General features: G+C 36.3%; 2 protein-coding genes and 1 long non-coding RNA gene across 11 annotated transcripts in view; 1 reads left to right on the top strand and 2 right to left on the bottom strand.

Moving 5' to 3' along the window:
- Positions 1 to 4,396, bottom strand: part of slc6a16b (solute carrier family 6 member 16b) — a 17,337-nt gene extending 12,941 nt beyond the window's left edge. Inside the window, exons 1-2 of one of the 4 annotated variants that reach the window (XM_077219268.1) lie at positions 4,260 to 4,396; positions 3,010 to 3,058 (exon numbers count right to left, since the gene is read on the bottom strand). In XM_077219268.1, the coding sequence (XP_077075383.1) occupies positions 3,010 to 3,012 (3 nt within the window). In that variant the 5' untranslated portion in view covers positions 3,013 to 3,058; positions 4,260 to 4,396. Of the gene's footprint in view, positions 1 to 1,964; positions 2,690 to 3,009; positions 3,322 to 4,259 lie in introns of those variants that run through there. The other 3 variants (XM_077219267.1, XM_077219269.1, XM_077219270.1) reach the window with 3 other exon arrangements.
- On the top strand, positions 3,355 to 15,865 carry eps8l1b (EPS8 signaling adaptor L1b). Of its 6 annotated transcripts, none has more exons than XM_077219260.1 (19): positions 3,355 to 3,406; positions 4,283 to 4,404; positions 6,192 to 6,350; positions 6,785 to 6,934; positions 7,051 to 7,112; positions 8,086 to 8,183; positions 8,265 to 8,323; positions 8,954 to 9,083; positions 9,476 to 9,564; positions 10,256 to 10,330; positions 10,509 to 10,657; positions 10,733 to 10,871; positions 11,662 to 11,720; positions 12,213 to 12,321; positions 12,957 to 13,082; positions 13,157 to 13,277; positions 14,029 to 14,191; positions 14,878 to 15,010; positions 15,509 to 15,865. In XM_077219260.1, exons 1-19 carry the CDS (start codon positions 3,370 to 3,372, stop codon positions 15,593 to 15,595), a joined length of 2,067 nt encoding a protein of 688 aa, XP_077075375.1. In that variant the 5' UTR covers positions 3,355 to 3,369; the 3' UTR covers positions 15,596 to 15,865. The 6 variants fall into 6 exon arrangements, with proteins under 6 accessions (XP_077075375.1, XP_077075376.1, XP_077075377.1 ...); XM_077219261.1 differs by having other exon boundaries at positions 12,213 to 12,309; XM_077219262.1 differs by lacking the exon at positions 3,355 to 3,406 and adding an exon at positions 5,259 to 5,305 and having other exon boundaries at positions 4,336 to 4,404.
- Positions 5,962 to 14,138, bottom strand: LOC143727315 (uncharacterized). The gene is made up of 6 exons (XR_013199464.1): positions 14,003 to 14,138; positions 13,095 to 13,259; positions 11,635 to 11,707; positions 10,489 to 10,824; positions 6,775 to 7,033; positions 5,962 to 6,329 (listed from the first exon to the last, which is right to left on the bottom strand). It is a non-coding gene; the product is annotated as an uncharacterized LOC143727315 (long non-coding RNA).
- Positions 15,866 to 23,122: the final 7,257 nt, after the last annotated feature.

Below are 23,122 nucleotides of genomic sequence, written 5' to 3' on the forward strand. Positions count from 1 at the left end.
GACATGCAATGAAACAAAAGCTTGATCTAGATTTATAAGTCAAGTCAAGTCAAATATATTTATATAGCGCTTTTCACAATACAGATTGTATCAAAGCTGCTTCACAGTATAAATCAAGACAACTTAACAATGTTTGTTTATTACTGGAAAAAAAGACATCCTAGTTTGGTAGAGCTGATCAATGGTATGATTGGTTAATTAATTTGAATATCCCCAACTGAGCAAGCCAAAGGCAACAGTGGCAAGGAACCGAAAAACTCCATCCAGTGACCTAATGGTGTCCTAACACCCCATCAAATGACCCAATGGAGAAAAAAAAAACCTTGGGAGAACCCAGGCTCAGTCGGGGGCCAGTTCTCCTCTGGCGTTTATGAACTAGAGGCCGAATTTACAGTAACTGTAAGATAAAAAATGTATATGAATGCCTGGCTAAATAGATGCGTCTTCAGTCTAGTTTTAAACTGGGAGAGCGAGTCTGAGCAACGAACAATATCAGGAAGGCTATTCCAGAGCTTCGGAGCCAAATGTGAAAATGCTCTGCCTCCTTTGGTGGATCTGGATATCCTAGGAATGACCAGATGCCTCGAATCTAGTGATCTTAAAGAGCGCGATGGATTGTAAGGCGATAGAAGATCCGTTAAATAGACTGGAGCTAAACCATTTAGAGCTTTATAAGTCAAAAGCAATACCTTGCATTTAATACGGAACTTTATAGGTAACCAATGAAGTGATGATAAAATCGGTGTTATATGATCATATTTTCTTGATCTAGTAAGAACTCTAGCGGCTGCATTTTGGACTAACTGTAGCTTGTTTATTGAAGATGCAGGACAACCAGCTAATAAAGCATTACAGTAATCTAGTCTCGAGGTCATGAATGCATGAACTAACTTTTCTGCATCAGAGACTGATAGCATATTACGTAGCTTAGCAATGTTTCTTAGGTGGAAAAAGGCTGTTTTTGTAACATATGAAATATGCTTTTCCAAAAGACAGGTTGCGGTCTAGTATAACACCCAGGTCTTTTACTGTAGCGGATAAAGTCACGGGGCATCCCACTATGTTAAAGTCGTGCTGTGAAGGGTTTTGTGGACGGTTTTTAGAACCGATAAGTATTACCTCTGTCTTGTCTGGATTTAATAAAAGAAAATTACGCTTCATCCAATCTTTTATATCATTAACACAATCTGTCAATTTGGATAATTTAGCGTATTCATCTGGCTGTGATGAAATATATATTTGAGTGTCATCAGCATAACAATGGAAACTAATTCCATGTTTCCTTAGAATATTACCAAGTGGCAGCATATATATTGAGAATAATAAAGGGCCTAACACAGATTTATAGCATAACATCTTTCAAAATACAAATTACAACATACTACTGCATAATAATAATCAATGTACTATTACAAATCATCAACGACAAATATTAAAAGACTAGTTATAATAATAATAATAAAATAATCAAGTGGTTTAGGATCCAAAACAGAACAGTAAGGAATGTAAAATAAAAATGGACCTAAATGAGATAAGCCCACTTTCAAAGTCAAAAACAGCCTAAATACAAAGAAAGAAAGAAAGAAAGAAAGAAAGAAAGAAAGAAAGAAAGAAAGACACTCTTTAATGTCAGGAAAATAAATTTTTAAAATGCCCTGACATTAAACCACATCACCATGGTGTAGGTGTAACGTTACAGGCGCATGCGCAACCCTGACAGCACGAAACATTGCCTAACTGTCGCTCTAAAACCACTCTAAAACAAGTATTCATTTGATTATGTGCATAAATAAGCTCTTTAGTGCAATATGAATCAAAAAACAAACTCTGTTACTTTCAGCTGGTGCATCTCATATGCAACTAAAATGAAATAATTATCAATATATGCGTCCATATTAACATGTAAATCAATTAATCTTAGAATTAATGTCCTTCATAAATATATGCATTAGATAAATTCTCACCGCTGCTGTTCCGTCTTTGATTCTTTTTGGCTCTCAAACACACGCGCACGTGTTAATGAGTTATGGCGCGCGCGCTATTGTCACCGGCACACGCGTGCGACTCAAATCCCTTTTGAAGAAATCACTTCACAGCTTCCCTAACCTAACCGTACACATACAAACTACTGGAATAATGTTTGACGTATCGAGGACCCAAGACTGACGGTTATTTTTGCGCGAGTTTTACTCTTCGGTAGAGGTTGTGGGTTTACGGAAAGGGAACCTCAGGCAACGCCCCTCCTCCGCGCGCGCGCCCACCCATATTTATCAGGCCCCTCCCACTAGACGAAGCTCGATGCTTTAGCCTGAAATATCACATCTTCAGTTTTAAACGTAGCAAGTGAAAGTATAAAAAGTTTTTTGAATGTAGTTATGAAGTTATAAGTTGTAAAAATTTATTATAAAGTTATAGTATTAATCGCGAAAGATTACAAAAATACTTAGTTATTTTTATTTCGTTAGTTATTTCTACACATTTCTCCTACATCTTCTATCTAATCCACACAGTTTCACTTTGTTTTTCCTTGCAACGCATCGAATCAGTTTACCATCAGTCAGTATTTCTAAAGTAACCATCTAGGCTACATCTGTAATAGCTGAATTGTATATTTATATATTTTTATTATGGTTTTCCATATGCTGGACCGTTGACATGCGGCTCTGCGTTTCCTTCAGAGAGTTTCACTGATGACTGATGCAATAAAGTAAGAAAATTACACCACGATTGAAGGCACCAACAGGTGGCGCTGTCAGCTCATGACGCAACATCCTATTTTAGAAAGTGACCCAACTGACAAAATTATTCTCATTTAATGTGAAGAAGACTTGACAGGGTAAATAATAGCCTTACATTATTTAAAAAGACTCATAAGCAACATTCAAACAACATAGATATTGTCTGGCAATTTTTTACATTTTAAAACTGCGTTTGGCTGCTATGTAAATGGCATACGATTTAGTAAGTGAATCACAATAATCAGCCATCTTTGTTATACTTATAACTTACCATATTGTGCCTGCAGCAGATTCCTCTACGAGAACCTCCTCGTTGACCTCTGAAGATCAGACATACAAATCAAAGAAATAACTTTTAAAATTCAGCTGAAATGTCAGGACCCAATGGATTAAAATAAAAATAATAAGCAATAAATAAAGCAATAAAAATGAGTCGGGACTAAACGATCCTTTACATTTTAAAGTACAGTTGCACTTTCAGCCCAGTAGAGAAAGATCATTCCTCCTCTGGAGTTTATTTTGCCACGTTGTTGAGTCCCTCCACATTCCAGCTGTCAATCTCAAGTAAGAACCGCCCAATACCAAACCAAAACACAGACAGGCCCCGCCCACAATTCTGTGCTCAGGACTCATGCACGGAAAACGCATGGGACACAAACTGCACAGAGGTGGGATATGACCTCAAAGCTAACAAACAGACTAAAAGCTTCAGACTAAAATTTCATTGACTATTTCAACTAAAGGGGATGTATAGTAAAACGCAGTTTTAGGGAAAGTCACTTTAAAAAGTAATGCATTAGCCTACCATTTTGCATCACTGCCTAAAAAGGTAATATTGCGTTACTTAGTTACTTTTTATGGAAAGTAATGCATTATGTTACTTTTTCTCCTGGGCTTGGCTTGCTTGTTTGTTTGTTTTTAACAGCAAAAAAGTTATATTTTTGGCAAATGTAAAGGCCCTTTCACACCAAAAGTGAATCGAATAAGCATCAGGCTGACGGAAATGCAAATTCATGTCTGTACAGTAGACTAACCTTTCAGAAAGTTCAACACTTACTTTGGACAGCAAATGTGAAGCTTATCTAAAGTCATTTTTGCTTATTCGTATAGTTGAATTGGATCATCAAAGGTCAGCAGCAAATACATTGCTTAATAAAGTGAGATTTAATAGGCTACATTGCATTTAACTTTTTATTCATTTTGAGGAATACTGAATCTGTTTTTGTGCAAGTGAGATGAGTTACTGCATGACTACAATAACTGTAATGTTTATACACGATTTCTCTCAACATGGGCAAACAGAGTAACTTGCGTTACATATTTGAAAAAGTAACTCAGATATGTGGCTGTAAAAGTATTTAAAAGTAATGTGTTACTTTAGTTGCTTGAAAAAAGTAATCTGATTACGTAACTCATGTTACTTTTAATGCATTACCCCAAACACTGGTAAAATTAGAATAAATGAGCCAATAATAACGAATATAAGTTTAGAAATAAAGACGGGCCAGTTAGATCACTCACCTAAGACATGTTTTCCATCTCAGATAACCTTCATCTCTTCTGTGATATCTGTGAGAGGAATGTCTGGGTGGTTAACACACTATCAAAAATACATCTAGTTTTGAGAATACTAGTCAGAAGACAACCGTCCAGGATTCAGCCGCAGGTGAGTATAAGAGCTGTGTCCTGTACTATATCTGTTTAAAGGACATTACAATGAGCAGACATGATTCGTTTGTGAAATTCTTCAATAGAAACATTCATGTGTGTCTAGTTCACGCCACTCTCTTCTACCTGTTGGGAGCCGTTCATTTAAAAATGAAAATTCTGTCATCATTTACTCATACATGCCTAGGAATGTAAAAATGTTCATGCTGCATATGTACTCACTTAAAGTTATGTATTTCGTGTTTATGCATTTAGTTTGAAAATGAACATTCACAATTGGTGGAGGGTGACATTGTTTTAGCAAATATGATCTTCAATTTGGGTCTTCAATTTTTATCACATAAAGCTGTCATTGGAATATTGCACATTGATTTTAAGGTGCTTTTTGTAAAAGAGCAGCTTGAACTGTGGATGAACATCCAATCTTATTATCTCCACAAAATCTCCTTTTGTGTTCCATATAAGTCAAACAGGTTTGGAATAACATGAGGGTGAGCGAATGATGACATGATATTAAATCTTGTATGAACCGTTCCTTAAATGAGTCAGAGTTTCTGTTTATTTAATTTTTAATCTGTCTCAATATTTTAAGAGATGCTTATTTAGCTCATTGTATTTCCTTCATTCCTCATAATAAAGCATCTGAGATACGCTCTCTGTGCATCAATGTAAAAGTGAAGGTCAGAGCTCACAGTGAATGTGTATTTGAACAGGTAGACGGACAGGTCGAACAGGAGAAAGACAGGGATGGTGTAAAAATGACACATTCTGAAGCTATTATTGAAACGTCATCAGTCACATACATTTGAACACCAACATTGTTTCATCTGTGATCCGTTTGACTTTCCACAGGTGTGTGACAGTCGGTGGTCTTGATGGGGGAGCAATACCTGCTCACTGTGAGTGTCATCAAGGGTTGAGGAGCGTTTCTATAGTGGTTAGGATGGTTTCGTCCTGTCTGGCGTGAAAAGAGTCCAAGAATTTTAGGAACCATTCATGTCTTAGTTTAATACATGACATTAATGGTTTGTTCAAATCACTATTTTAAAGTGTGAGCAACAGCAATAGTAACTTGGCAAAGACCACTTAAACCCTCTTACCACTATTTAATTTACCAGTTGCTCTTATCCAGATTGATATGACATTGATGAAATGAGGTGAACAGGCGGCATACATGCACTTCAGTGAGTTATTATGCTGGCGAGATAAACCAATACAAATATGCCCTACCTAATATGAATGAACAAGTCAATGCAAGACTTTGTCTATGGTTGTTCAAACTTCTTGATACAGGTGAGTCTTGAGTCACACCTATAATTCGAGAGGTTGTTTCTACATGCATTTGAAGTGGATTCTTTCATACGGTCGTACAGACACTAAGTGCTTAATGTTTTTGTAGGGGAAACGGGGTGTATAGTAGGTATTTAAAGTCAGCATGAAATCAGAATTGACTCATTTGTGCAAAATTTGAATCACAGCCACTTTCACTTAATTTCAACATTATCCCATTGAATATCCACTCAGAAATGCATCACATTACAGAAATAAAACGCAGTTTCATGTTGACTTAAATGTGCTATTTATGTGCATAATGAAATGCTAAGAGTTCCAGAAAGGTCAATTATCAGTTAAAGCAATTAAACAGTTGCAGAAGGCAGTTAAAGATGTGATTCATGGGTGCTTCTGCTGATAACTGTGTGTGTGTTGCCATGCTTTATCTTTATCTTTTTTACAGCCTGATATCAGTGATGCTAATTTTTTGTTCTTCCTCTATTTTGAATCCAGCGGCTGGTGAGTTTTTCTCTAGGAGATGAGGGTGTGGATACTGTTGAAGAGGCTCTTTCACAGATTGCACTTCTTGTTGATTCTTATCGGCTGTCCAGTGCCGAGGTGATGCTAGAGGTCCAGACCAACAAAGTCATCCTGAGAGACAGACACAACCAGGTAACAATGCAACAGGAACAGAGCAACTGCATGCACTACCAATAAAACTGATGACAAAGAATGGAAAAGAAAGAAACAAGCATGGTCCAAAAGTCTTTAGGGCTTTAGTTGTGCATGCATTTATCATATGCAACAGATAATGTGAATTAACTTGAATGAAATGCGATCCAAGTCTCTTTGGGTAAAAGTTTCAGCCAAATGCATAAATGTAAAAAGTTCTTGCAAATCCACTAAAAAACACCAGCTGATTAAAAGACTGAGATTTCAAAAATGAGACACATATAGACACTTGATGTAATGCAACAAAATTGAGGGTCACTCAATAGCCTAAGGATCATTGAATATTTGTGAAGCATTGCACATTGTACAGACTATTTTTTTAGTTGCAAATAATGATGAATGTGTTTATTGTTCCATGACTGACCATTGATGAGGAACTGGAGGAGTTTGCCCTGTGGTCTGTTCTCCGCTGTGACGTCATAAATCCCCCATTTCTCCGGGATCCAGCTCTTCTTCTGCTGGTGTGTCAGAGCTGCACCCAGAAGAGGCCGAGTGTGTATTTCTTCAGCTGTGCGTCTGTCAAAGTGAGACATTTTTCATTGCAGCAGTCACTCCTTGATTCAGGTGATACTGTTGTGTTTCTCCAAGCAGAGCTCCTCCTCTGTGATGACATCACTGTCTACCTGTTTGCACATTTCAGGCGGAGCACATAAGAGATGACATTAAGCGGGTTGTGTCGCATTACTCAATAAGAGCAAACAGGTACGGATCTTTACAGTCAGGTGATGTTGTCATTTCCACTGTATTCACAACCAAGACAGAGAGACAAGAACCTGTTATCCGGCAGATAAACCGGTTTAACCAGTTTCTACATAGCTTACAAAGGTGTGACTGAGAGTTCAGGGAGGGAGGCAGAGAGACAGAGTTTCCAAGGGAAATAAAGATTCATTCGACCTCGGCTGTCCTTTAGGACTAAACACTTACAACCAGGACTGCAGTCAGGTACAGTGTGTTATCTTTATCTGCTCTACGTGCGCTTTTCAGTTTCAGAGAATGAGATCGAATCTGTGTGTGTGTTTCACAGCGAGAGACATGTTGAACTAACCTCAAGGCATCTCAATGTCAAACTGAATGCCAAACATATTTTCTAGTATTATTTATGAATGAGTGTGTTGGTTAACCTAGATTTTGTGCACTGAATTGTCACTAGAAGTGAGCAAAATCTGATAAATCAGACAATTTGTGGATGTCTTTTATTTTAAAAATGCAAAAGGTTTTCTTTTAGGGTTTGGGTTACTGTGTAATCCATATAATTATCTTCATATAAAAACAATTGAAGACTATGGTACGTCATCATTTAATGTACAACACTTTACTCTGGTTTGTAGTTTAAATAAATTTGACTAACTCATTTTCATAGCTTAGTAAATTAACTTAATTCAAAATAGTGTTTAATTGAGTCTTTATTTACAAGATAATGTCTTATTTAGAAGATGAAAAGCTTTTTACCATGTGTGTGTTTATATGGGCGTTATTGTTATATAACTCAAAAGATGTTTGATGTGATTGTTGGTGACTCATTAACATTGTGTGTCAGCAATTAAACCACATTTCGATTAAAGCACTGTGACATACATCAATAGCGACTAAAATACTGTAGTTTTTCCGCTAGACTACAACACACACTGTCCTTCTGGATAAAGGGTGTGTTGTCATGTGAATGTGTTTGTTTCAGGTTCTCTCGGTCCCGTATGGATATTCCGAGCCCTCCGTACACACAAGCCCCAAATCCACCCTCATCCAATCCCCCTCCACCCTACTCGGGCATCAGAGGTGTGTGTGTGTGTGTGTGAATCAATACTATCTATATGTTTTATTATAAAGAGACACAGATTAACACACTCTCATTTCTAGCTAACGGACTAGGAAACAGTCAACCTGATAAGTCATTTCTTAAAGCTCAGATGGAAGTGGTGAGTACATAAAAACACACACACACACACACACACACACACACACACACACACACACACACACACACACACACACACACACACACACACACACACACACACACACACACACAGTGAAACGTTTGGGGAAAAAAGAAAAGAGAAGTCTCTTATGCTCATCAAGGCTGCATTTATTTGATCAAAAATACAGTTACAAATTTAACAAATAATTACAATTTAAATAAACTGTTTTTTATGTGAATATATTGTAAAATGTAATCTATTTCCTGTGATCAAAGCTGAATTTTCAGTGTCACATGATCCTTCAGAAATCATTCTAATATGCTGATTTGCTGCTCAAGAAACATTTATTATTATTCTTATCAATGTGCTGCTTTAATTTTTTTCTGGAAACCGTGATACATTTGTCCCCAAAGTATGACTGAATTAGCATGTATTGTTCAGTTAGTTTATAAGACCGTTGACCTCGGACGCTCTAGTCGACCTTCAGTTGACCATTAGCATGACCAACAACGCCACCCTGATATCACTGCTTTCATTAACAACAGTTACAAAGATCAAGAAGAAGTAAATTAAAGAACTCTGCATATCTTTTTATTATTAACCGCCGCTCTCTCTCTCTATTTCTAGGATGTGCTTAATCATTGTTTTGATGACATCGAACTGTTCATCGGAAAGCTGCAGCAGTCAGCAGAGGCTCAGATTATCCTCGACCAGAGAAGCAAAAAGAAGAAGAAAAGTCAGAAGAAAAGTGCAGACGGTATGAGTTTATAAGAAGGAGAAATTAAACCTGAATGCTTATCAAAAGAAAGCAAAAGATAATGTAAATTCCTTAAAGTGTTCCCAAAACACAAGTGAATTGACCAGTCTGTAAAGAGCCTATTGTAGTGCGCTCTTATCAGTAGATGTAGGTTTGTTATCAGTTCCTGATGGGGAAGCGGTGTGTTATGGGCCGTCAGCAGTATTCACGCTTCATGTGTATACTGGCATATTCTCAATCAGAACAATATACCTGCATCATCTTAAACAAATCTGCATTTGTTACAAGAACATAATGTACTTGGAAATCTTCTCTTACATGTTTCCTTTGATTTTGTTAATAGCGCACATGATCCGTGTTTAGAGAGTTTGTTGTGCGTTTCTGTTTTATAGAGGATCTTCTCACGGCTAAAGCCAAACCGCCGTCTGAGAAAGAGTTTGCTGACGCTTTTCAGAAATTCAAATACATCTTCAGCCTGTTGGTGAGTCATGAATGTCAATATAAAATAATGTCAATTAATGTCAATATAAAAGAATAAGTTCAGAACATCTTTTGCAGTGTAAATTAATTAATGATATAGTAATTCATTTTTATTATATATTTTAATGATTTTAAATGAAGATTTAATGAATAATTTATTACTTTTATATTTATTTAATATTGTTTTATTTAATTATTCATAATAATAATAATTATCATCATAATTTATCATTTAATATATTAAACAAATCTATATTTAGCATGTTTAATTGTTTCCCAGAAAATGCTATTTACATATTTAAAAATAAAATAAAAAGGATTTTAGAGATGTATTACACATATGATGCATTATTATTGATTTATTATCTAAAAAAGCATTAAATAAAATGTAAAATTATATATATATATATATATATATATATATATAGAGAGAGAGAGAGAGAGAGAGAGAGAAAGAGAGAATATTATATACATAAAATTATATATATACCTGTATATATATAATTTTATGTATATAATATATATAAACTATATTATTTTTATTTTATATTTAAATTTACATTATTTTATATAGTTATTTATTGCTATTTGAAGAGCTGAATTCTTGAGAAACTGCCGGATACTCATATGAAGCTGCAGGCGGTAGCATATTTCTCTGTCAGGTTGTTATAAGCGCACTGTTTGTTTTACAGGCACGGTTAAAATCCGTCATCACCAATCCGACGTCCGAGGAGCTTGTGCATCACGTCTTCAAACCGCTCGACATGGTGAGTAAAGAGAGCTGAATGTGTGCGTGTGCATTTATATGTTTGCACATATTTCTCTTGAGCAAACGGCAAAGCCTTTAAGGCCTTTGTTGCACTGAATTGTTTCAAGTGTTTCATCAAAAGGGTTTGGAGAAGTGCACTCAAATAGAGTAATTCACCTTCATTTGTGTGTTTGTAGATCGTGAGGGCAACAGGAGGTCCTGGTTTTGCCGCGTCCGTGTCCAGCCCAGCGATGACACAAGGAGCCGTGGCTCTGCTACAGGACAGCCTGACAGCACAGGAGAATGCATTATGGGTCTCTTTAGGGCCTAACTGGACACACCAAAGGTACATGATGCAGAATTTAAAAAAATCGGTCCCTTTAATATGTGCACATGCTGATGTCTGGTTGACTTCATGTAGGTCTGCTCTGCGGAGTCCCGTGGCGCCGTACACACTCGTGTTTCAGGACGGCTGGAAGCCTCCGGGGTCAGACGCCGCTGGTTGGGTTGATCCTGTGGAGTCAGAACACAAACAGGACGCAGAGCCCTCAAAAGTAGAGGTAATGTAGTATTTACGTCTGATATGTGTTATTGTGTCCAATAATGTACTAAAAGTTTGGGGTCGGTTAGATTGTTTTAAACATTTTTGAAATAAGTCTCCTCTGCTCACCAAGGCTTCATTTATCTGATCAAAAATACAATAGAAATGTGAAATATTATTACAATTTTAAATAAAAGCTTTCTATTTGAATATATTTTCAAATGTAATTTATTCCTGTGATCAAAGCTGAATTTTCTGCATCATTACTCCAGTCTTCAGTGTAACATGGTCCTTGAGAAATCATTCTAATATGATGATTTGCTGCTCAAGAAACATTTCTAATGATTATAAATGTTGAAAAACACCTTTTCAGGATTCTTTGATAGGAAGTTCCAGAGAACAGCATTTATTTGAATTAAGATAACTTTTGTAACATTTTGTGTGTCTTTCTTGTCACTTTTGATCAATTTAATGCATCCATCTTGAATAAAATATTTAAATTATTTAAAAAAATCGTATCAACCCCAAACTGTTGAATGGTAATATAAATGCTGTATATTAGGCTTATAGATAGGCTTCTTTGATTACAGTATCTTTAAATTAAAATTTAATTACACTTTCTGAGCCGTTTCATTTATTTATAATTAATTTGTGCTAACCAAACAGTCAGATGGTGAGATAGAATTTAAAAACATAATTAACCATGAAGAAAAACAAACAAATAAAAAACAATAAATGTGATTTCCTTGTCCATCATTGTGAGTTTATGTAATTTTGCTTACATGTTGAATTGTCTCTGTCACACCCAGCTGACACCGTCTCACGCTTCGGACCGTCACACTGCTCCTGTTCAGACTACAGACGAACTGTAAGTTTGATTCACATATGAAGAATCATCAAACAAACACACAGACTTATACATTAATACTTATATCATTAGTTTATAGAATGCGACCAATCAGGGATCAGCTTCACCTTTCAGCTGATCATCAGACATGTGACCGGAAATTGTAGCTCCGTAGACAGTCAATCACATTAGACAAAGATACATTTCGGACCAATGTAAGAATCAATATAGGCCAGGGTTTGTTCACACAAATAACAAAAGACTAACTAACAAAAGTTCATTTGTGGTGTCGACTCTCAGGAGTTTCGCTTCAGTGTAAATGAAGTATAATGGCTTCAGTGTGAAACAAACCTTCATTCAGTCATTGTCTATTCTCTCTTAAATGACTCAGAGTTTCTGTCCTTTTTAATCTCAGTAATGAAAGGTGCCTATTTTTTAACTGCATTTTAAAAATTGTAATTCGTAAAGTTTTAATGTACATGTAGTGTAAAGATCTCTGTCTCTCTTCCTCAGTGATGGCGGTGTGGAAGAGCGCTTGTATCGATGCAGTTATGATTTTGTTGCACGGAACAACAGTGAGCTGTCTGTACTTCAAGGAGAGACGCTAGAGGTCATCAGTGATGTCTGTTGTTTTTATATAAAGATCATTATAATACTATATACTAACCCAATCCCTATCCTAAAGAAAACATATTGCTTTTTTTTAGTTTTTGTTATTATTATTTGAGACATCTGGAGATTTTTATTTTATGTATACAGTACATTTATTTATTTTATTCTAAATATACATTTATTTAATGTATGGCTTGCCAAACAAAGACATTCTCATGTATATATGCACATATATATTTATATATAAACATTTATATACAAAATAATAAATATATAATGTATTCATGGAGATTTCTGGGGATTTGTTCATGTAAATTTTATTAATATATATATATATATATATATATATATATATATATAATTTTTTCATGCATAACTCGCCAAATAAAGACAATCTCAAATATAATTTGATAAATTAATAATAATAATACATTTGATATATTTATTGATTGATTGATTTATGGAGACATCTGGGATTTTTATACATTTATTCATGTAGATTTATTATTTTTATTTTATTTCATGTAGGACTTTGTATTTCAAGCATAAATCCCCATTATTCATACATCTACATACATACAACACATCTAAGTATTATAATAATACAAATAATCCCTTATTTTCCTGTTTTTCTCTGTCATACAGGTGGTTGAGTCATCTAAGCGATGGTGGAAGTGTCGTAATAAGTTTAATGAAGTGGGATTCGTGCCGTTTAACATCCTGGAGCCGGTCACACACATCGACAACCCTATGCTGCATAAAACCCCAAAGGTACAAACTCACATCGGTCACTCCAAAACATCTCTCTTCTTCTCCTCGTTCTGACTTTCACGTCTCTGTTTCAGCCTCCCGCTGCTCCACCGATATCCAACGCCCTTCCCAGCCCGTCCGCCATGACCTCTGACCCCAGACCCCCTCGGCCTCGCAGCATGATTCACGGATCTCTGCCTGAGGACACAGAGAAAGGTATAAACACACTAGTAACCGGCTGAGCAATATAAACTTCTCACATCACATCTCTTTAATATCTCAAGTTTCTTAAAAACAGCATTGAGACTGAGTCTCCTGCTTCTCAAACCAGTGTTGTTATTATTAACTAAAACTGTTCAAAATCGTTTTGAGTATTTGAAAGAAAGCTGAAATAAAATTAAATAGACAGATTCAATTAAGTTAAAGGTTTTAAATGAAAAACACAAATATTGCCTTTTAAGCTGAAGTACTGAAATTACTAAAACTAAAATAAAATGAAAGCTATATTTTTATGTTTATTATAAGCCATAAAGCTTTAAATAAATATTAAAATAGCACATAAAATTACTAAAACTTAAACTAAATTTAAAATGAGAGTATTAAATCTGTGTTAGTTTAGCAACACTGATATGCTATTATAGTTTCTGTTGATATTTTGAATTAGAATTTATTTTCATATTTTAATTTGTTGTATGTTCTTGTCCTTTATTTAAAATCTCTATATAGCTTTAATTAAGTTTTAGTTTTAGTTGATTCAGTACTTCAATTGAACAAAAATAAGAAATGTTACCTGTGCAAATAGCTGATTTTTTTTGTTGTTGAATTATTTCACGTAATACAATGTTTTTTATGGTTTGAGTTAACAATAATATTAAGAATTAATGCTAAGAAATATTCATTCCACAATATGAATAAATACTGTAACAGTATATGACGCTCACGGTGTTCTTGTGGTCGTATTGATCAGCGATGCAGGTGAATGATGAGTTACTGCACCGCTTGACCAGCGGGAAGAACCTGTCTCCTCGACTGACGATTCACCGCTCGACGGACACGTCTGCGCCGCTGGATTACAGCTCACCGCCGGCAGAGGTGGAAAACTGGCTGCAGAAGAAAGGCTTCAGTGAGCCGTGAGTCAGGAAACACATTACAGCAATCAGTCAGCTATTAACAATAACAATCAGCCTCTAACACCTCACATCACCGACCCCACGTTCATTTAGCATGATTTTATATTAAAACTGTAGTATTTTGCCAATGCATTCATGTTGCATTGGTATTTGGTTATTTGTGTGAACAACAAATCCTATATTAGTCCGAAATTGATCTTTGTGCAACGTCCTGACTGGTAAAATGTGATTGACTGTATATAGAGCAACAATTTTCTGTCACATGAAAAGTGAAGCTGATCCCTGATTGGTCACATTCTATAGACTTAATTCTATAGACTTATAGATGATATAAGTATTAACGCATATACGTCTAAATTTGGGATTTTTGTAAGAGATCTATCTCCTCTCTACTAGTTCAGGGGTTAAATGTCTACTTTCCTGCAGAGTTTACACCCTGATCAAACACACATGAACAAGATAATCAAGGTTTTCAGGATTATTATATAGTTACAGTCAGGTGAGTTTGATCAAGGTTGAAGCTAAACTCTGCATGAAAGCGGCCAGAGTTGAGAAACACTTTACTGGTTTAACCACATTTATGTCATCGGAGCAGCTTTTAGTCTCTGTTTTGAGGTGTCCTATATAATTGTCCAGATATACAGCAGAGTTTAGTCTCTGAAAGGCTGTTGTTGGTGTGTGTGCAGGACTGTACAGTGTCTGCGGGTTCTGAATGGAGCTCAGCTGTTCTCCCTGAATAAAGAAGAGCTGCGTGCTGTTATTCCTGAGGAGGGCACTAGAGTCTACAGTCAGCTGACCGTACAGAGAGCCCAGATAGAGGTACATCAAACACACATTTACTTCATCTAGGTCTCATACGCTTCTGTTGTTTTATATGAAGCTACATATAACGGTTACGGAATAATTCACTCTACTTCTAAATTTAGAATTCTTTTAAATAACAACATTCTAAATTTAAATTCAAATGTTCAAAAAGGTCTTAACACAAAATCCACTCACTCCTGATGGTACAGCATCATTTTGGTCTTTTACAATGAAAAGAATTGGTACTGAATTAAAGCCTTTGAATTCAAAGTGAAAACATTGGCACTATACCAATATGTTATAATTGATATTCATCAATGCAGCTTTTGCAGAAATCACACACCATACAGTATTCATTTTCTGTATATTGCAGTCAAGATCATTTAAAAAAAATAGTTGCCAGTATGTACTGAACAATGTGAAGTATTGCACGAGGACCCAGATAAATATCCTAACTTAAAATGCAATAATCAACCTAATAAAGAAGCATTAAACACACTGTGTGTCTCTCAGGACGCTCACAGAGCCACAGAACTGGAGACGGTGATGGAGAAGCAGAAGATGAAGGTGGATTTGAAACTGGAGAGTGGAACTTTATGAAGATCTCTTGAATGCGCACATAGACTAGTGTTCAAATACACATTCTCTGTCCACTATGATGTATACGTATGAGCCTACTTGCACAAGATCATTTACGTTATTGTAACCTGCTTTGCTTGTTTTATTTTGGCTTGTTTAACCACTTTGTGGTTCCCGTTTAGCTTTACGGCATGAAATGAGAATTGTAAATCTCCACAATGATGTATAACATTTAAATTGTCTGTGTAATATGGGTTAATATATTCTCAATAAATAAATTGAATGCACAAACTAGCAAATCCTCTTTCTCCCCAAGAGGGCGGCAGACACCAGTCTGTGCAAAACTAACTTTTGTCTTGTCCATAGTGAGAGAGCAGATATATGGATCAACTCTTCTAGGACCTGAACCTGCACCCTTTGGGTTACCAGAACTAAAATCCACTAATAGAAACGTAATACAACAAAAAGAGTTCAGAAGTAGACCTAATCAATGTACTAAAGGTCCATCAATCCTAACATGCACTTTAACAAGAGAAGCAACAGTAACAGTGATGCTTATTGCTTAGCTAAACAAATACCACTAATTATTAAATTAATACTTACGAACCTAACTAGTTTATAGGGGCACATTTAGAAATAATTCAAACTTTTGGTTTTACTTGCATTGTTCTGGAACTTAAACCAAAAATCTTTGCCAAAGCAAATGCAAGTATTTCTCCATTGTTTAGTCAGCTATAGGCTAACGTTACTACAAATTTACATTCATCCGTTTAGTTGCAATAACTTTAAGACCGAAAATACTCGAGTGGAATAATTATCTTTAATCTAAATGCAGTTTTCAACCAAATTAGTTCACGTGAACTAGTAACCTGCTGTTGCAACCACTAAAAAGTATAATAGTATCCCAATGTGAAGGGTAACTTACTCTTTTACAATCTTGCCTATTTCCCACATTGAACACACACCAAGATTTGATATTCTCTCTCTCTCTCTCTGTGTATGTGTGTGTGCCAGCAGCTGCTCGGGTGTCGTGTCAGGTGAGGTGAGGAATGTGTGTTTGTATGTTTGATTAAGACAGCTGCAGAGTTTATGCGCGAGATTCATTAGGTAATTAAACCCACATTATGATTTCACACACACTGAACCTGTACAAACATGAGTTTGATGCTTTAGGCCCGAAACACTACACGAGAGTGTGATGTATGTAGGAGAATTCGGACATCGATGGTTTACTGATGATGAGCGTTTTCGAACCTTCGAAACATTTTAATCTTTTGTTTGGAATCAGTGGTTCGGAGCTTGTATTTTTTATTTTTTCAGAGCTGTACAACAAGCGATGCTTCGTTACGTCATACTGATTCGAACCTTGATTTCGAAACATTTAAAAACCAAAAATTGATGAAGCCATTAAGTTTAATACTTTCATAAAACAGAAAAGGAGAATTATATAGACCAATCCTTGTCTTATAAAACACAAAACAAGAACTATACATTAGTAAAATAACATACATTTTATAGAACACCCATGGGATGACATTTATAACATGTCGTTTGACCAGCAGGTGTCGCCAGCCTGTGGTGTTTCGAACGCTTCGAAAGAGTGAAACAATTTGCAAAGCAATTAGTTCAATTGATTCCGTTTAGAAAAGCTGCCTTTCACCAATCACTTTAGGGTGTTGTTACAACATCTAACCATTCTGCATCTAAATCTAACCATCCTAACCTTAACCTGGATTTCACATTTTAATTGGGTTGCTTTCTGAAAAACAAATAGTTTACAGCCTGATTCAGAACTCATAATGCAATGCAACCAGGTATTTAACCTGAGTGCAAACCTGTGGACAGTTCAACATGCCCAGCAAGATTCAAAATGTTGCTCTAGTCAACATTGAACCATAAGTTGTGATAGTTCTTTCTTCTCTATTATGACGTATATATAAGTGAAATGGCTTCTCGAACAAGAAGAAATGTAGGGCGGGACTCTATTTCATCCATCAGGAATTGATTGTATGGTTGTGGTTTGCTATTGGTGGATCTCATGTGAGTGACAGGTTGTCCCGCCCTCGCGTCAGCAAACACATCATCAGAAGAGAAGCTGCAGGAGGACTGGAATTTATTTTGATTAAAGATTATATGGGCATGAATTAAAAAAACTTCACAAAAGATGATTCTAATTAATCTAATTAAAATCATTAGAATCTAAAAATGATTGTAATTCTTTGAACATGCTTACTAATTTTTTTAATTGAATTATTAATTTATTTTGTATTTATTTTAACATTTTGATTCTTAAATTAATTGATACATGATATGGATAAATGTATATGTATGTAAGCATTTGAGATTTTGTTGATCTTAACATTTTCATTTATTTGCATTTTGTATTGAAAGTATTTAATTTGTTAAACAAGTTCTGCTCATTTCTAATGTGCAAGTTTCTATCTTGTTTTGCCTCATCATTTGTTGTACTGTATATTGATACAATTTGAGGTAGCACTTTATTTTGTTCTGTTCCCCATGTACATACTATGTACTTATTATAGTAATTACAATAACTGGGTAATAACTCTAAACCTAACCTTAACCCATTATCTTATATTACCCACTGCTTTCAAGTACACTGTAAATACACGTAAGTGTACATACTGTAAAATAAAGTGAAGAATTCAGCATTACATTGTTGTTATGAATTGTATTCAGACATTTCAGAACACAATGCCTGAAATGGAGTTTGTGCAGGTAGAAGCGTTTGCTTCATGTTCTTGAGTAGAGCGACATCCAGATATCCAGGCCTTCGCTTAAAGTTTCTCCTCACAAACCCCCCTCCCCCTCCCATATCCTGACTGGGAGACGCTCACTGCACCTGTTCAAGATTTGTATTGGTAGATGAGAAATACTCTAGTAGGCTATGTGTGTGTGTCAATATCCAGACTGGATATTTCACATGAGAGCAAGAAGATGACCTCTGACCTTTGATCTCTGAGGAGTTCGTGTTTCTGTTGAGTCCCTCAGGTTCTCACGGCCCCTGCAGGTGAACATCATTTCAAACACATTCCAGGATCCTGCACCTGCAGCCCGCGCCGTGTGTGTGTGTGTGCGCGCGTCACTCAGCAAGCCGTGATAACGACACAAAGCCTCTTTGGATCCGACCGCTCACTCCGACACCAGTCACAGAGAAGATGATGAAAATTCCGTCACAACATCTTCTCTTTTCAGCCTCTCCATCTGTTTTCCTCCGACGCAGAAAAAAGCGAGGGCGGAATAATGAGAAAAATACTAACGGGATAACGCACTGGATTTTGGACAGCCATCTGACACACTCCAGAAATGTTAATTCTAGCAGAACATCACAAACATTCCACTGGAACATCAGAAACATTCCAATGGAATATCGGGAACATTTTACTGGAAATACACTGTCTTCACCTCAACATTTTCCACTAAAACATCACCAAGTTTTCATTGGAAAACTGCTTGTATTCCATATTAGATTTACTATATAGTGCATGTAAAGGAAATCATGGCGCTAGCTCTCTAAAATAGACATACTAAGGTTCATGCGCTTTGTTAATGCAAATGTTTTTTATATATAGCAAATGATTATTTCAATAGAATAACCAAAACCTTAAAAGAAAATATTTAAACTTTTTTTATGAAAATAAACAATACAGAAATAAATAAAAACCAACATAATCAATAAATAGTAATACAAAAATATTTTAACTGCAAAAGGATAAACTGCAATAGTATTCTATATGAAATTATCATTTTGAAAGTGAAGCAAAACCCTTTACACACGTTTACTAACCTGCGTAAATGAGGACATGTCGTAAATTCATAGTGTTTTTATAAAATGCGTTATTATTACTAGAAACTAACTCAAATCCTAATAGAAAACTTTTTTCACTTTTATATAAAAATATGCATAAAATATTAAATAGATAAATAAAAAATAATAAAAAATATTTTTTTTATTGAATTATAAATTTTTCAAATTAAGGATGTCCCTGGATCTTCCCTAAAAAAGCTTAGTTCACTTTTGGAGGCAGATGTATAGTTTGATCCCCAAACTATAGATAAGTAACTCCTCTCTCTCTCACACACACACACACACTGGGTGGTCTGGACAATGAAATCAGTGTGTGTGTGTATGTGTGTGTGTGCATCTTTGTTCATGGTGTGTGTGTTTGAAAAGTTTTAGGATCATAATCAGTGAACTAAAATGCTTCTTATTTTAAATTAGGCAAGACTTAAACCCAGACTCCACCTAACAAGTCCAATGGGAATACACAAGGAATGTGTGTGTGTGTGTGTGTGTGTGTGTGTGTGTGTGTGTGTCTGTCTGGCAGACTTGCCTCTTTTCTTGGCAAAGGAAATGAGGAGCTAAAAATTGATTTCATGCTGTAGAAAGAGCGCTGTAGAGAATGATGAGAGAGGGAGAGAGCCACCTGACCGCTTGATGGATGGTGTGTATGTAGACAATGCCTCACACATACGCGCTCGGAGTTTGAACGAGCTGTCTGCCGCTCTTAAAGCCTTTTGTTGCAGTTCTTCTGTCTGTCCTTCAGATTGTCCAGATTGTTTTCCCATAGCACCGTGGAAGCTCCGCCCCCTGGGTGCCATGGAGACGCGGCTTTGCATCCCCAGAAGACTCTGAACGCACGGATGGACTTTGCTTTGTGAGCACATGAGAATGCAACTTTAAATAATTACTTCTGAAAGCACACTGGTCAGGTGTGGGTGCAGAGAAAATAATCCCAAAAATCGTTAAAATGTACTTCTTAATACATGTTAATAAGGTTACTGTGAACAATTCCATCAGTGCATGTTATTCTAAAGAGAAAACTGTAATGATTTAATAATAATAATAATAATTCTTCAAAATATACTTACTAAACCTCTGAAAAAACATTCCTTTTTATATCTGATGTCATCAGTCACCTTCGTATGGATGGTTGTCAACATCCTGATGGATAAAATCATGTTTTCTCACGTTTTCTCCTGTTTTATTCAGAAATATTATGGAAGACAACTGAGTTAAAAAGAACATAAAACATAAAAAAGTAATTTTAAACGCTTGAAGTGTGAAGGTTTTAAGACCATGTAGTCTATCGGATGGATGGATGGATGGATGGATGGATGGATGGATGGATGGATGGATGGATGGATGGATGGATGGATGGATGGATGGATGGATGGATGGATGGATGGATGGATGGATGGATGGATGGATGGATGGATGGATGGATGGATGGATGGATGGATGGATGGATGGATGGATGGATGGATGGATGGATGGATGGATGGACAGACAGATTATTAAGGTATTCTAGGTGGTTGCGAGGGTGTTGCTATGCAGTTGCCAGAGTGTTCTAGGTGGTTGCTAGGGTGTTCTGGGTGGTTGTTTGGCAGTTAATGAGCAAACAGTCCACAACACGAAATACATAAAAAACAGTAAATCCCAAACGTAATCAAACTGTATCTCTGTATCTCAAACTGAATTTCAGACTGCAGTCAGAGTTGTGAGTCTCCTCGGGTTTGTCTCGGTGTTTAGTTCATTCTTCTTGGCAGAATGAAAAACTCTCCATCAGGTTGGAAGGAAACTTAAGTTCTTCTACAGATGCTCAGTTGGACTGAACTCAGCACTGGGACATTAATCTTTTGGTTTTGAGCGACTCTCACGTAAGTTTTATGGCATGTAATGGGTCACTGTCATGTTGAAAGATCATCTCAGTCCCATTGACGGCATGTTAGAGCTTCAATCTTTTTTCCTACTGTCTTTATGAGTTTTCCAGTGCTTGCCACAGTAAAGAATGTTACCACCACCAGGTCTGACTGTATAGAAGGTTTTCCTGCTGTTATGCTGCGGTCGGCTTACGCTAAACATCGTGTTAAGCATCGAGAACCAAATTTGGTCTTATCGGAGCGTAGAATCTTCCTCCGAACTGTCCAAAGAGTGTTTTGCGTGCATTTGGGCCGAACACCAGCTGAGATGTGATACAAGTCTGTTTGAAACAAATTCCTTCAAACGTGCCGAGCAAATTGAAAAAAGAAGAAATGGAAGGTTCTGGATTTGCCAGGTCAAATCCCAGACGCTGTGGGGGAAACTGAGGCAGGCAGAACACGCAAGCAAACCTCTAACATAACACAGCACTTCAAAGCAACACAACACACAGCGCATCTCAGAGAAACACACACACCGTATAAAAGGACTCGCTTTAATTCGAAGCACCTGTGAGCTGTCTAATCGCTCACCGCAAGACTCTCTTTTTTACCAGTGTGACCCATGTACCTTAACTGGTATTTTTAAGAAATATTCCAGGTTAAACAGAACTCAAGCTCTAGATAATGTTGACTTGTCACTGAGTTTGTAAAAACAAAGAAAAAATAAAGCACTTGCAATGGAAGCCTATAAAGCAAATAAACTGGAGGGTTTAAAAGCAGGATTGTTAATATAACTGGTGGTGGTTGAGGAGAGACCCCGACATGATTGTAAAGCGCTTTGGGTGTACAGAAGGCCTAAGTACATATGAAAAGCGCTATATAAATGCCTCATTCATTCATTCATTAATATGGAACCTGCAGAAATTTAAAATAAATGACTTGATATATATATTTAAAAAAACAATTAACTTTTGTTTAAATTTAGTCCTGAATTGATTTTTGCATAGCTTTTTTGGAAGGGTTGGGCTTCCATATGTTAAAGCCCAATTCTATGTTAAAACACTTAAGGAAAGTCTAGTAATAGCAAGCCAACTTTATCTCCAAAGCTATGCCTCCTCCAAAACACACAAACACACACAGCAGAGTCTGCAAAGCCTCACCAGTGATAGTGTTAAATTACCTCATGTCTCAAAGCACATAACATTACAATCATACTGAATGTACACAACTCCCAGAGCTGTGACCTGTACCACCTGACTGCTGCAGATTCATTTCGGCGAAACAGAGAAACAGCTCAAGAACGTTACAGGTTGCCATTTTGTAATTACAGTTATGACATGGCGTGAACGCAGCATAAGCTCCTTGTTTTGGTTCAGTAGGAACTGTAAGGTGGCTACTGTCTGTTTGCAGTGCCGGTGTGTGTCTACAACTCTGCATCGCCTCATGGAACGCGCTGATGACGTGTGATGTTGGTATGGAAATACATCTGTTGACAGACAGGACATCATATCATTGGACAAACATTTTTTGGTCCTGAGACTTCCACAGAAGATATATATACATTTTATAATATTTAGACCACTTCTATTATTGATTGCTATCAGATGTGAAGTGTTTAAACCAGTATAACAAAATGTGTTTATAAAATATTATAAAAAATATTGCCTAGTCCCTACCTTTAAAGCTGCAGATCCGTAACGTTTGGCGCTCTAGCGGTATATAGACAAAACTGCATGCGTCTTGAAATGAGAGGTGGAGAGTAGTAACAAATACTTTCGTTACAGTACTTGAGTAGATTTTTAAGTGTTTATAATCTGACTATTTTCTGACTGGTTCGGGTCATACCACTGCGGAGTAGCCCAATACCTGCGTGACTCATCATAG

This window comes from Siphateles boraxobius, unplaced genomic scaffold (assembly GCF_051911475.1).
Source record: "Siphateles boraxobius isolate OS27281-9 unplaced genomic scaffold, OSU_SipBor_1 12, whole genome shotgun sequence".
Taxonomy (NCBI): domain Eukaryota; kingdom Metazoa; phylum Chordata; class Actinopteri; order Cypriniformes; family Leuciscidae; genus Siphateles; species Siphateles boraxobius.

Excerpts from the sequence above, each read along its gene's own strand:
- eps8l1b (XM_077219260.1), top strand. The coding sequence starts at position 3,370 with ATGCACGGAAAACGCATGGGACACAAACTGCACAGAG. Across the intron at positions 6,351-6,784 it reads TGAGAGACAGACACAACCAG|GAACTGGAGGAGTTTGCCCT; the intron begins GTAACAATGCAA and ends ACCATTGATGAG. Across the intron at positions 10,872-11,661 it reads CAGAGCCCTCAAAAGTAGAG|CTGACACCGTCTCACGCTTC; the intron begins GTAATGTAGTAT and ends TGTCACACCCAG.